At 38.0% G+C, this 14,331-nt stretch overlaps 1 protein-coding gene across 3 annotated transcripts in view; it reads right to left on the bottom strand.

Annotated features, from left to right (window-relative positions):
• RFTN1 (raftlin, lipid raft linker 1) overlaps positions 1-14,331 on the bottom strand; it is a 98,269-nt gene that overhangs the window by 47,866 nt on the left and 36,072 nt on the right. For all 3 annotated transcript variants that reach the window (XM_027880044.1, XM_027880042.1, XM_027880043.1), the window contains exon 3: positions 8,916-9,102. In XM_027880044.1, the coding sequence (XP_027735845.1) occupies positions 8,916-9,102 (187 nt within the window). The remainder of the gene's footprint in view (positions 1-8,915; positions 9,103-14,331) is intronic.

Genomic DNA, 14,331 nt, shown 5'->3' on the forward strand with positions numbered 1-14,331 from the left:
CACAGATGAATTCAGTTAATTCAAGAACATAAAAATAAACTTTAGAAAGTCTCCTTGCTAGAGTACTTACTACTATACCTACATATTTAAAAAAAAAAAAAATCTGAATATGACCAACGGGAATTGTAGCCCTGATGTTATCTAGCCACATTCCAGATAGAAATAATACGAACTAGGGCTCTCTAATGCCCAAGCAATCAATAAACCATCAGAACTGCCACTCGATATTGCAATGTGAAGTCCACACAACATCACATGGAGCAAACACAACTCTCCAGTGCTTCAGCTGTTGTATCATTACAAACCAGAAGTGGATTACCAGGAATAGGCAGCAAGGAACCAAACCCTTTCTACGAGAATCAATCCTTTTTTGAGGGGTCAACTGCAAAACTCTACAAATGAGAGCAACAAACATCACTACTTCCCTCGCTGGGATAACCCACTGTACTTATCATAGCTCCCCTTCAGCCTGGCTGAGGAAGCCACACTCCCCTACCAGAGACTTTGAAATACTATTTCTCAAATTCAGACTTAAGGTATTCAGTCCCAAAAAATTAAGTATGCACCATGCTATTTCTGTGCCCACTCTTTTGACAAAGTCTATTCCTTATGGAGTGATCAACTCTAGCACTGCTGTGGTGGTGGTGGCCAGTCTCTTCGCGAACGAAGAACCGGGGAAGGTCTTTCCACCTTCCAGCCTGCGCATTGGATTTTTTAGGTGAGACACAGTGTGTGCGGAACTGAGCCCACCCTTTAATCCTGAGGTTCATCTGCCGGGGCCAAGCACGCTTGGACGGTGGCAGCAAGGTCCTCAGGACGTAGATGGATTGCCTTTACAGGCTAACGAGCTCCATCTGCCCGGGGAGGGGGGCCCCGACCGGGAATCGAACCCGGGTCTCTGCAGTGACAGTGCAGTGTGTTTTCCTCTACACCACCGGGGGCTCCAAGCACTGCTGTAAATACTTGCTGTAACACACACAAAAACTTACTATTTTAATTACTCTGAAAGAATTAGAAAGATTGTATTTTCATTTTAAACCCATTGGTTTCCTATAAAAATCAATTCGTTTCAACCTGTATTGGTGAGGTTTATATACAGGTGTAAGGATTCTTCTCCTCTCCTTAACAGCTCCCTGGGCTCTGACTGTGTGAAGTTTTTGGAGGACCTGCCTCTAACCTCTTTGAAAGGAGTAAGAGATATCTGAGATATAGATTATAGCCATAAAAATATAGTTCTTACTAAAACTGCTTAAAATGTCCTGTTTAATTTACCTTCTTTAAGAAGCCCTTACTTTAAAATACACTTGCTGCTTGGAAATATTTAAGTGAATAGGAGACAGTGAATTCCTCCTCTAGGACTCTGAGGGCTACCTCTGCACTAGGGCTCATAAAGAAACTGTATCAAATACCATTACACTTTGTTAAGAACATTATTTTACAAAACACACTTAACAGATTCTACTAAAGGCTGTAAAATCCTAAGTTAAAATCTTCCAACAGAAGTACTCTATGTTACCAAGAAGTACTTTTCCATGCTTTCAAGTAAATTAAGTCCATATATGTTAAAAGCACGTCTTTGTCTATACTGGTAGTTTTTACCTTTTTAGGAAAACTTTAAGAGCCTGTTATTCTGTCAAAAACAAACATAGCTTTTCATGCGAAAATAATAAATATCTGTGGATGTCACAGACCACAGAAAGAATTATCTGGCATATCTAGGTGGGTAAGAAATTATTTCCAGTCTCTATGCAATAAATGATGCATTTCATACACATATGATGAAGTATTTCATAGAGATCATAAAAGTCTCACATTAAACTCTTTGAATATTAATAGTATAGCCATAAGGAACTGGCTAAATACAGGTACAGATAAATTCTATACTGAACAGAAATTAATATAGTTTGGGGGTTATTAACTTACTGGGACTACTTTTAGGATCACTTTCCTTAGAGATTATGAATTAGGATCCCCAAAATATGCCCATCTATCAAGATCCCAGAAGACATGGAAAAAGTCCAAAGAGCACAGTTCTGTGCATTTGCATTCCTCTGCTCTGTTTTGAAGAAGAAGAATTGATGTCAATCATTTCAGAACCCAATAATCCATATTCTGGAGTCTCTTACCAGTTTTACAGCACATGATGTTACTGGGAGTCCAATGTACAAAATATTTTAAAATTAAAGTACTGGTTTAAAGTTGATTTCCACTTTCCTATAATAAAATATTTCTCAACAGAAAGCAAAAGAGAAAGAGAAATGCTGAAATCAGTTTAGTCAAAAAAATGTGTAAGCTCCAACAAGAAAGATCTTCCTTTTCTTCTATATGCAGAGTCAGCAATTTCTTCCTTTTCTTTTCCTCCTCCTAAGTTAGAAGATTGAACCTTCCTCCTTTCATTTTCTGCAAACATTCAGGGTTTTTTATTCCTTTTATTTCTCCAATTAAAAAAAAAAAAAATCGCTGTGCTAATTGAAAATGGCCCAGCCCTGAAAGAAGCACATCTTGGAAACACTCATGGCTGTGTTCTTCTTGGAAGCCAGGATGACTGGAGAAGCTGGTACATCCTGACTCACTACAATGCCCTGTACTCCCTACCACACATTTTGTGATCCCTGAAAGGGAACAGAAGGGACAGTGTGAACAATGCCAGCATTTGCCCTGCAGTGAGGAAGGGCAGCCTCCTGACCACTGCCCCCAGAGAGGATAACCACTGGTTAGCCACGGAGATTTACAGAAAATTTCATTACAACTTGTACACCCTGAGCTTTCATTTGTTTTTCTTCCTTTGTTATACACCTCATTGTTTGTTTACCTTTACTGATTTTCCTGAAGAAGGATTTTTCTGTCACTGTAGTGACCAGTGACACTGTCATTCAGTGACCACTATGGACACTCATCAGCAAGGGATGGGAAAGCACTGAGAGGAAATTTCAGTCCACCTGATGCTGAGCAGAGGGACAACATTTGCAGGCCTGGCAGGGTCAGGGTAGAGGGTACCCTCAAACGTTACCAAACAGCTGAGGACCACAGGCTTACAGGCAGTGTCATCCTTAAATCCTAAATAGCACCTCTAGTGCCACTAAAAAAGAAGAAAATACATAGAATAAATAAGATTTTCCCTTATAATTGGAAGTTCTCGGGCCAAAAATATTTTATGATGGTTGTTTCAGTAGGCTGTCATTTCCTGCACAGCTGTTTGTTGTTAAGCACCATTTCATGGTAGATAAACCATAACCAGCTGTGGAGTACCAGTAACTTACACAGTAACTATTAAAGCTGACAACTCAGTCTCTGTTACAAACTGGATTTCCAATCCTTTTCAGACGCAAGAAGGAACTGAGGAAGCCAACATTTGGTCCTAATCTTCCTGAAGTTCCCCATGCCCATGAATTTGGCAAGCTGAAACACACTTGTAAACTGCACAGACACTGTAAAACAACTATTTGATTAAGATGATGCTGGGAATGTAAGTGCAGTTTTGAGACTTTCCACTACACAGGAAGAGCTCTACAGTTCAAAAATGTAACTGTACATTCATAACAAACTGATCTACATTACAAAAAAAATAAAACCACAGCAAAGTGATTAGCGTGAGCAGCTGGTGTCCGTATGATTTCAGGTTAAGCATCTAGGAAAGCTAGAATATCTGAAAACCAAGAAAGCAGCAACTAAAAATCCATAGGTTTTATGGTGCCCACACAACAAACACACAACACAAAAACAAACAAAAAAAATTTTAAAACTTTGTTTTTATAAAAATAAGGCAGGTATATTGTAAAACAACAGCCTCAACTCTAACCCTCTAACACTAACTAATGTGACAGTGTTTTAACTTTATTATCTAAACATTTTCTTTACTAGAAATTTTCTTATATAGGAAACCTTATCACTGGAATATGTATTAATAGCTAGTAAAATTTATAAACTCTTTTTTAATGACAGCATATAGAGGTTCTTGAGAAAAGTTTGGGCTCATATGGATGCATGGACATCTTTACTGTGCAGTGTTTATAAATTTGAGAATGCAGATGAAAGAACATTTATTTTGGGTCAATGTTAGAAGTTATTGTGAGGAAATATGTATTTCTTTGAACTTGTAACAAATAGCAAGCTTTCAAAACTCAAGCCATTGTCCTTGGAGCTAAAGAAAGGTATCTGTTGACTCTTGGGTATGGAATAAATATTATCTTTTCGGTAAGCTGAAATCAGCCTGCTGAGAGCAACAACACACACTATATTTGCACACAAACATGTTTGATCCTAGTGCTCACAAATTCAGACATTTCTCATCTTCAGGCTTAAATCCTACATGAAAACCAAACAGATAAACACATGCATTTACATTTGAATTAAAAATATATTGTGCCAATGCAAAGTACCTACATTCACCCAAACAAAACACCAGCAAAAACAAGAAACTGTAAAAATCTTGGTTTACTATTAAACTTTTGAACTCAGTCTGTGAAATTCCTTTGCAGATAAACAGAATTCTTGTTAGCCAAGTGATGAAAGTTTGCATTACAGGATTAATGGATATAGGGAAATTACAGAAATAGAATCAGAATCATCTCATCAAGTCAACCTCTGCAACACCTGACACCTCATTATTTTACAGAAAGGGAAAACAGCTGCAAAGCTGTTTGAGGTAAACATACAAATTTAAAACATTTAGAACATTTAGAAACTCTAAACCAACTATTCTTAAATCAAACTACTTAATCTACTTCTGCACAGAATTTTTTCCCTGCTGATTGCTTTCCTGACGGGAGGCAAAAGCTGTAGATGGTTTGTCCTAAGACACAGGTTGAACAATGGAGATAAATTCTTTGGAATTCAATTTATATCCATTGCTTCTCTACTGAGGTGAGGAGGAGCATCTGCAAACACGTCAAAACTATTGTAAACAGACAGTTTACAAGCCCAGACCATGTATCTTTCCTCGTGAAAGAGAACGGAGGTTATTTTCAAGTGCACAGTATTTAGAAAGGGGCACTAAAACATTTTAACTGACATTGAATTTTGAAACTTAAAGATACCAGGTAGGGGTATCACACTACAGTAAGCTGGGAACAAATCACAGCAGCTTTGTGCAGTGGTTTTGTTATAGTTTTGTTTAGGGACTGACTTGGCAATTTCTCTGTAGGGAACAGGTTACCTGCCACAGCTACAAGCTGTCCAAAACAGTACCACGCACAAGACACCTACACAGCGTTTGTTGTGTCAAAAACCAGTGAGCATGGAAATAAAAGGGCAAGGAGAAAAAGGTTACTACACACACAAAGAACTAACGATCTCTGTTCCTTGGGGGGACATAAGCAAAATGTATGTTTACTGTCCTTATCTTGGTTAGCCAGAACCTCCCAAATACACAGACCGTCCCCTGACCCTTCCACCAGCAGGGATATGCTGTCAGACATTCACACTCTTCAGCATACCACCTTATATTGCTTTTCCTGAGATTCTTGTCTTCAAGTGTAAATATCAAAGTGAATCTACTTTTTCTCAAATGAAATCAATGTGAACCAGCAGGGCATGGCCTATACTTCATACCTGGAGCCTTCCCTAAAATCCGCAGAAAAAGCCTTGTATAAACCTGGGCTTGAAGATTTTTCTTTGCATAATTTATACGAAATGTTTTCTCCAAGAAACCCAAGTATCTCAGAACTCAGCAGAGACAGTAAAACAGACAACCACTCTTTAAAGATCTGTCCTTTACTGTCACATTTTCCCTAACGTTTCCAAGGGACAATCCTTGGTTTTCAACAGGTATGGCTTCCATATATGTTAGGAATGTGTTTCCACAAATGTTCTACAGCAGGAACGACTCCTACTTACTTATTTACCAAAAATGATTACATGGCCAAGATAACACAGCCACAGAGGTACCAGTACAGATCAAACAGAAAACTCCCAAAGTGACTTAAAAGTCACCTTAACATACAATGACATTGCAAATTCACACTATTTTGAAACTAGGTGACAATAGGACAGTGGCAAAATAGGATAAATAACACTAATAGGTTTTTTTTCCGTGAGTTCTAATGTTCAACATGCCTTTTGCATTTTATTCTTGAACAAATTCAGGCACTGCACATCTCAGTGGCTGCGGCAGCATGGAGTTCCTGATGCACATCATCTGCTGCAGCTAGTATAGGCTCTTCCTACCTTTGGAGAGGCAGAGCTTTAAAATTAAGTCCTCAAAGTGTAAGTCAACAGTATGAATTTTAAAACATAAAACTGACATAGAAAGGTGCAACACTGACTGAAGAATAATTCAAGTGTTCAGTTCTGTCTCTGTATACATAGAATTTATATTACTGTATCAAAAAGGCACTCAGACAACAATTTCATTTCTGTTTCATTCAGAAAACAAAAAAAGGAAGGTGGAAAACCACACCTGGTATCTGCCAGACGACAGACAGATGAAGTGTCCAGTGCTGGAGCCATCTGTGTTGAAATACCTGCTGTAAGGAAGGAGCTACAGTGTCAGGTTTTTTGCAGAAAGTGCCCAGGAAGCCTGAAGTTGGGCCTCACACCAATGTGAAGAGTTTTTTATGAGACCTTGACTCACTCCCCAAAAACACCATACCACCCAGGGGGACCACTTTGTACCTCACAGCATAAATGATGTTACCAGTGATTCTATAGCTGTGGTTGAACTACTTGTACTCCTAAAATCCTGTGACAGAAATAAACATTCATGTGATCAACAACTATCTTAAGCAGACCTAACTTCTACCCAAGAGCTCAATTGTCCTATACAGAGACAGCCTAGAGATGACAAGACACCTGATAGTCCCCAATGGAAAAAAATGTAATTTAATCATTATCAGCAGTGTGATGAGAAAGGTTAATTAAAAAAATTACAGTATATCTTTTTGTTTCGTATTGTCACATTTTTTTCTCCCCAGCTGCATGTGGACTGACATGAACTCATGGTTCAAATACAGCTGGTCTCTGTGCAGGCCACATAGAGACCAGACCTGAAATCTATGCAACACCCATCTCTCTTCATTGCACCTGGCAATGCAAACATTCATTGCATATTCATTACACTAAGGAAGCAGCTTCTCCCATACTCTTAGCCAAAGTCAAGAATGTTTAAGCTACATAGAACACCAAACTGATGTCACTTCCCTTTCTGGTACTTGTCTGTTTTTTCCTGCTTCGTCAAGTCTCTTCCACTTCCCTAGGCAGTCAGAAGTGACAGATAAGACAATGCAAAGAAACAGAGTGCGAATGCAAAAGGAAATATAATTGGTTCAAGACTCTCTACTGGCTTCAATTTTGTACAGTCATTTACAGCTGTCTAAAGTGTACGAACCACTGGCACCCAAGTGAGTGAGGAGGCAATTAAGATTTTGTACTCTTTCACAGTCACTCTGCACAGATGCAAACTACTGGATACAGCATGAGACAGCAGCGACACACTGAGCGCTCTGGCTTGAAGACCACACTGCTCCATTGGGAAAGAGGCTGCTCTTCTCTGGTATCTCTTCAGAGCTCAGCCCTGGAAGATGCTGAACCCTTGGACCCCAACCCAACAGAAGTCCTTAAGTGCTTACTTAACACTGAAAACTCATGCATGTAAATAGTTTCATTACTGGCAGCAAGGTATTTTGTAGGCAGAGAAAGCAAGGCCCCAACCCCAGGCAAGCTCAGCCCAGTATTACTAAACAAGTCCACTGTTCAGCCAAACATTCTACGTTATCACCATAAAACTGAAAACCCCTGAAACAATAATATCAGGCAAGCCAGTATGGAGTTCTGTATTAATAAAATCAAAATCAAGTCAAGGTAAATTGAGAATTATTTTAGAAGCTCAGATTGCCTGTGACACCTAATGCCTACGTATATTTGTTAATGAAACGAAAAACTTTTTCCTTGGGTCTGAGACAGAAGTTTAACCCTGTCTGCTACCAACTGGCTACCAGGCTGTAGCAAATTGAATGGTGAATGGTTTATTTTTAAAAGAGATTTCTAAAACAGCTACATCTTTTCCTTAAAACATCAGGACAAAGAGCGGGACTACGATGGGCAAAGGGAGGTTTAATTATCCCCAAGCCTTCAGTATTTGCCATTGTAAGAAGGGGTGGACTGGGGAACGCAACTAATGTAGGGAAACTACGGAGAATGGCTGCATCAACACAGGTAGCTGCAGAGTTGTGGGTGGTCAGATAACCTTAAATTAGATTTTAAATAACTAAGAAAAAATTCTATGTTTACAAATATTCATGTTTTCATTTTCTTCTGGGGCTTTTAGCAGCACATCATAAAAGAACAGAATTCCGGCTTCTTTATTCATCTTCAGACTTTGATTGTGTAAAATATTCTTAATACATTTTAAGACACTGAACAAAGCAGGAGAGCAATCTTTTTGTTTGATGAGTTCACACTGACTGAAAATGTAAAAGAAGGTGTAAAAGAAATGTAAAAGAAATTGCTTAGAGGAAAGAAAAGCCTAAAGTCTACACATAAATTTAAGAAGTATGCATTAGTACTATAGTTCTCAAATTAATTGCATTAACTGTAACTGGTCAAACACAAAATATGCCTTTGTTAAGCAAACATTTCTTCTGTCTTAATCTAATAAATTCTTAAAGGGTACCAACAAGACCATCCTCACAAATTGTCAGGCATAGGGCTTGTTTGTTTGCCTCTCATGACAACACATCCCAAAATACAGAGCATATTTCAACTTGTTATTCTCTGAGTTGTCTGCCAAACTGCAGACGAATTGTAAACATGGAGAACATGTTAAGCCTATTCAAGCCCACCAAAAAAAAAAAAGGAAAAGGAAAAAAAAATAATCATGTCTTGCACAGTAAACTCTGCTATAATTTCCCAATGTAGGTCAAAACTCAGCGGGAAATCGCATTGTCTATTTTTATCCCAGTTCACTGGAACTGCTTTACCTTTCTGTTTTCTTGATAAGCACAGCCCTGAAGATTTGTTCCTGGGGAGTTTTCTCTTTTTCATCAGTTGGTTGCACAAAAGGGTGGACAGCAGCCAAGACAAAGCCCTGCTGGTACAATTCTTGCAGCTGAGCTGGAAGATCACACAAGGAGGAGAGCTTGATTGCAGATGATCCTGGCAGCTCAGCTGGAAACAAAAAGAAATTGGTCAATAATCCTACGCTGGACTATCATGTATTTTAAAATCCAGGCTCTTCAGAGTCAAGCAAGCTTCACACTGATCTACAATATTAACACCAAAAGCAGCCTTTCCTGACTCCCATTATTGTACTTCAGATTTTAGGCAGGCTGTCTTGGCGAAGGACTTGTATTACACAAGAGGCTGGTGCAATTAAATAGATACATTAAAATGCCAAATTCACTGCATAGTCCGGCAGAGATGAAATGAAGAATTTAATAAAAACAAGGCAGTCGGTCAACAGATATTTTAAGTTTTAGTAGTAGTCATAGTGGTCCAAGTAGAGTCAAAATACAAAACAAGAGAAGAAAGACAGTCGGTGAAGGTAGAACACGTCAAATTCAAAAGCAATAAGGAGAAGCATCCACCTACAAGAAAGCTGTATTATCAGATTAATGGACCACTGGTGCAAAATGCTGATGAGACCAAGTCTCTGCCATTATGTCTGAAGACCACTTGGTAGCCAAGAGTAATGCCTACCTACAGCGATGAGACACTAAACCTTATACCTCAGGGCTTAAGGAAACCTATACACATCAGAGACGAGGATGAGATATAGTATATGAAAATAATCCTTTTCCAATCTGCTTATTGTAGGCTTTTATGCCTTCCTGTGAAGTATTTGATGCTGACTCCTGTCAGACACTCGACATACACACAGATACTTCAGCAATTGGAATCCTGTGGGCTTCAAAAGAAAATCCCATAAATCACCTAAAACAACCTTCTATTCTCTTCCTCTCTCTGTCAGTAATTCTTCATCCGTTTTTCATATCTTATGTGAAAAGGCATCTTTCTTTCCTGACCTTTGCCTCTTCATTTCCATCTCTCTTGGATGATATTTATTATTTCAACCATAAACCATGCAAGAGCATATAGGGTGTTGAGATGTTCCTCCCATCCCGCTGAAACCAATAGGGAAGGGATGCTGCAACAAACACAACAGACGTTCCCAGAACCCTGCATGCCTTCACTGAAAAAGAAACAGCACCGGAGAATGGTTTGTATGAAAGACGTCAGCGAAGCAAAATAAGGTTTCATTGTAGTGCTTTTTTTCATCAAACCGTGTGTGGCTACTCTTTATGAATAATTTAAGAGGTTATCAAAAAACTAATAAATATTCAAACCAAATAATACAGAGGAATAATTTAAATAATAATAGAATAGATGGGCTTGGTATGTTTCTTTCTTCATATAAGACCACGTGCCAGAAGAGGATAATGGAACTTTTCTGACCAGGAGTTTAAGATGCAGAATTTCTATTATTTTTGCAAATCAAATGAGATCCAAGCAACGTGTACATTGACAGAGAATAGGGCTCTACCTTCTATGACAGCATACAAATCTCTTCAGAGTCATAAAAAGAGATGGCACAATGAATAATGCATAATAAATAATGAAACCAACTGTTACTTACTGGACCTTACTGGGGATCAAAATGGGGAAACCCAGAGGTTAGAACTCCATTTGCCCTCCTGTGGCTCAGACACTCTAAATATTTTTGACTACACTGCAAATAATTCAAATAATTAAAAAAATATGAAAATCAGAATGCCTTTCTAAATGAGGGGTTTACTTGAATACAATGGAATGACTAAACACTACTCAGTAATGGTAATTCTGGGAATAGTGCTCCAATTTTTAACAATCATCTGTGAAAATCGATGCTCGCCTTGCATATGCACATAGTAGCAGGATTCTTCTGAGGATCCCTTGGTAAAAATTAGTAGGAAGTCTAGTCATTAACACGGGAGGGTGATTGCTTCCTCCTAAAAGCTAAACATGAGGGGAAAGTGTGAAAATGCATGTAATTGGAGCCTTGGGATGTAACTTGATTGAAAAAGAAAGGTAATAGAAAATAAGAAATGGGTGGGATCATCCAGCTGGTTCATCCGATTACCTAGAGGCAGGATCAGTTCTAGTTTAGTTATTTCTCACAGTTTTTCTCATCTATTTTTAAAAACCTTTAGTAATGGAGATTCCACAAGCCCCAAAAGTCATGTTTCAGCACTTCTCTATTCTAACTATTCCAAACCTTTTCCTAGCACCTGGCCTAAACTTCCCTCTCTGAAATTCAAGATTGCTACTTCCCTACTAGAGTATTTCTTTTCTGCAGCAGCATTTTGTAATTCCTAATACCTGTCATGCCTTAATCTTACTTTCTTTAGACTCTATAAGCTCGGTCCTTTCAATGTTTCTGTTCTCTTGTGTGTTTTTTTTTTTATTTCTAAATAACTTTTGATGGTTCTCTCTTCATTCTCTTAAATTAGTCCACATTTTTCTTCAAGTATATTATGTGAGCTTCACCACAGTGATCCAGCATAAGTCTCATCACTGCTTTGTAGCACGGAAAAGCTCTTCAACACTTATTACATCTCATGTAAGTTTACATCACTGGGAGGGGAAGGAAATTATTTACCCCACAACTAACAGTGGCCAAATGTCCCAGCTCTTAGTGAATTTTGGTTTTTTTCTTTCAGTTTTCAAGGACCATTCTGGATTCCGATTTCTAATGCAAACAGCACCTGTCAGGTTGACAAAACTCAATAAACACACTCAGCAGTCTATTGCTGTAATAGTTAAGGCAAATAATGAATTTTAACAGACTCTGAACATAACTATTTTAAGCTTTACAGTCAATATATCTTTATGGGTTGATGCAGAACTATTGCTAATATCTCCTTGGACTAGAGATCCTTTGGAGAGAAAGAACAGTTCCTGTTACACAGCTGATGCCCACAAAGCCTACACAAATTTCCTGAGTCTACCAACCTGTGCTGTGCATTCTTGTTATTCTACAACTGGTTTGTCCGATGCAGATTCCTCCCCAAAAATCACTGCTACTCATCATCCTCTGGTCATTTTATAGGCAAGCTATTTCAGTATCTTTCTAGGCATTAAGTTGAGCTAACAATCATACAATTCTCTTTAAAGATAGGTTAAAAAATGACATCAGACTTTCCCAGAGAGTTGCATTCATCCTTCAACATTCTTTAGTCTAAATGGTAAGATTTCAATTATTTCTTCAGCTAATTCCTCTAAGGTGCACACCTCTAAGTTCGACCTACTTGAAAACACCTAATTTATGAAATCAGTTGTCAATCTAATTTTTCCTTACTTTAACTTAGAAAAATGCTAACATTTTCAGAAAACCTTACACAACTTCCAGTAAAAAACACTGAAACATTTGGTTTAGTTCTTAAAGAGAATTCTAATCATGCCACTTTGGGAAGTAAAAGGAAAACGGAAATTGTGTACAACAGGGACTTGTGTAAGTTAAAAGAGCAAATTAAATACTAAATAAAATCTTGCATAACTCCCAATGCTTATAAGCCTCTATTTTGCCAAAAGATAATGCTGACTTCTTTAAGCAGCCTCCTTGCTGCTCTTGAACCACTGGTTAGCTCTAGGTTTTACATTCTGGTCCATGTTTCCCTATTTATTATTGCACTTCACAACTTGACCTCAAAAGATTCCTTTGTTTACCCTGTCTACATCTAAATGAGTGTGTAAGAAATTTGTAAATGACAGAGGCGGTGTTTTTCAATTTGGCTACAGTTGAAAGTGGAAATAATGGTGCTTGCTGCTTCTGGAACTGATTACAAGGCAAATTAGTTTGTTTCCTGACTGATAATTGAAGCTGAAAACACTTCCAGCAATGCTCAGATACATACTGAAAACTACAACTTAAGAGATCCTTCAAAAAGAAACAAAACAACTGATATCCTTACGGTAACTTTTCTGGGTCTAGGGACTTCTGTATTCTTTGCTGTTAATGGAAAAACCTGACCAAACACTCACACTGTCCTCATCTTACCACAGAAAAATCAATAAAAGGAGTGAGTTTCCATAAAAATTTACAGGTTGTGTCATGTATGTATGAAAGGGGTCATCTCTGCAACTCCAAAAAGCAGTTTATGGGAAACAGAGAAAGGAGGCACAATCTGCCACAGGGATCCTGAGGGACTGAAAGCAGGCTGAGAAATATGACTGGGGTGACAGGTATTGAAGAGAACTTGTTCCTGTTGTGTTAAAGAAGCTCCTCTTTCCCTCCCAATGGGTCATCCAGGGCTCCTACCACAAAGATCAAATAGCCACTGACCAGCCTCAAACTGAAGCATCTCATATGACCTCTGACAATTGTGCTACAGTCCACACTAAAAAGAGGCAGATGTATCCCGATGAGATATTAGGGGAAAAGACAATTACAGCAACTGTGAACAAAAAGTAGGTTCATTTTCCTATATTAAAACAATAGATTTGGGTACTTTTGAGATGCTGTAAACTGACACTGAAGTAAGAAAGGTTTATTATGCTTTATAAAATAATGCCTGGATTCACCTATTAGCCCATGCTTAGTGACAGCAATCAAGGACAGTACATCTTTATATAATACATACTTAACAGAATTAAATGCTTTTAACTCTATTCTGTTTGATAAGCAGCAACTTCCTCTTCTTTATAGTTACATTTAAGACAAAAATAAAACAAACTTTATTGTTTTTTAATTTCCTTTTACTTGAATGATAGCTATGCTCCAGGAAAACTAAAATGTTAAATGCCGAAATGGCATTTATTTAATTTCTCTGTAGTGAAATGGTCAAATTCAGGGTCAAATTTGTGTCTTAGTTTGTCAGTGCTCTCATCCTTAATACTTTATTTAAAAGGACAAGCAATTTCTATTATACTGTGTATCTACTATCCTGTAAGATTTGCTTAGTTTGCTTGCTCCAACAAAACAAATGAAGTGTTGGGATTTTTTGGTCTTCATTTTTTAACATGTTTTTCTGATTAAGCTTTTAGGCTCTTATTCCAGTCACAGATGTTGAAGGCAGAGGAAACCCTCAATGACAATTCATATTACACATGAAAATGTTCCATAAAAATGTTGGGGACTCCTTTTTAACTAATTTTTGTTCCTTTTTTAAGTTTTCGTGTTCATCTGCATTCTTCATGTTCCTCAATTTACTATAAAACATAAAATAAGCCTTTTTCATAGAATAAGTCTTTTCATAGAAGTGGTTTGGGTTGGAAGGGACCTTAAAGGTCACCTAGTTCCAGTCCCTCGCCTTTGCATTAAAACAAGCCCAGATCAAATTGGTGTCTACACAGATTGTACACATTCTCCATCTATACTGGGTACAGAAGAAAGCACTTTGCCCAAGACGTGACACTGAA

Source organism: Empidonax traillii, unplaced genomic scaffold (assembly GCF_003031625.1).
Source record: "Empidonax traillii isolate 1590-97213 ecotype Southwest subspecies unplaced genomic scaffold, ASM303162v1 scaffold64:size1360303, whole genome shotgun sequence".
Taxonomy (NCBI): Eukaryota; Metazoa; Chordata; class Aves; order Passeriformes; family Tyrannidae; genus Empidonax; species Empidonax traillii.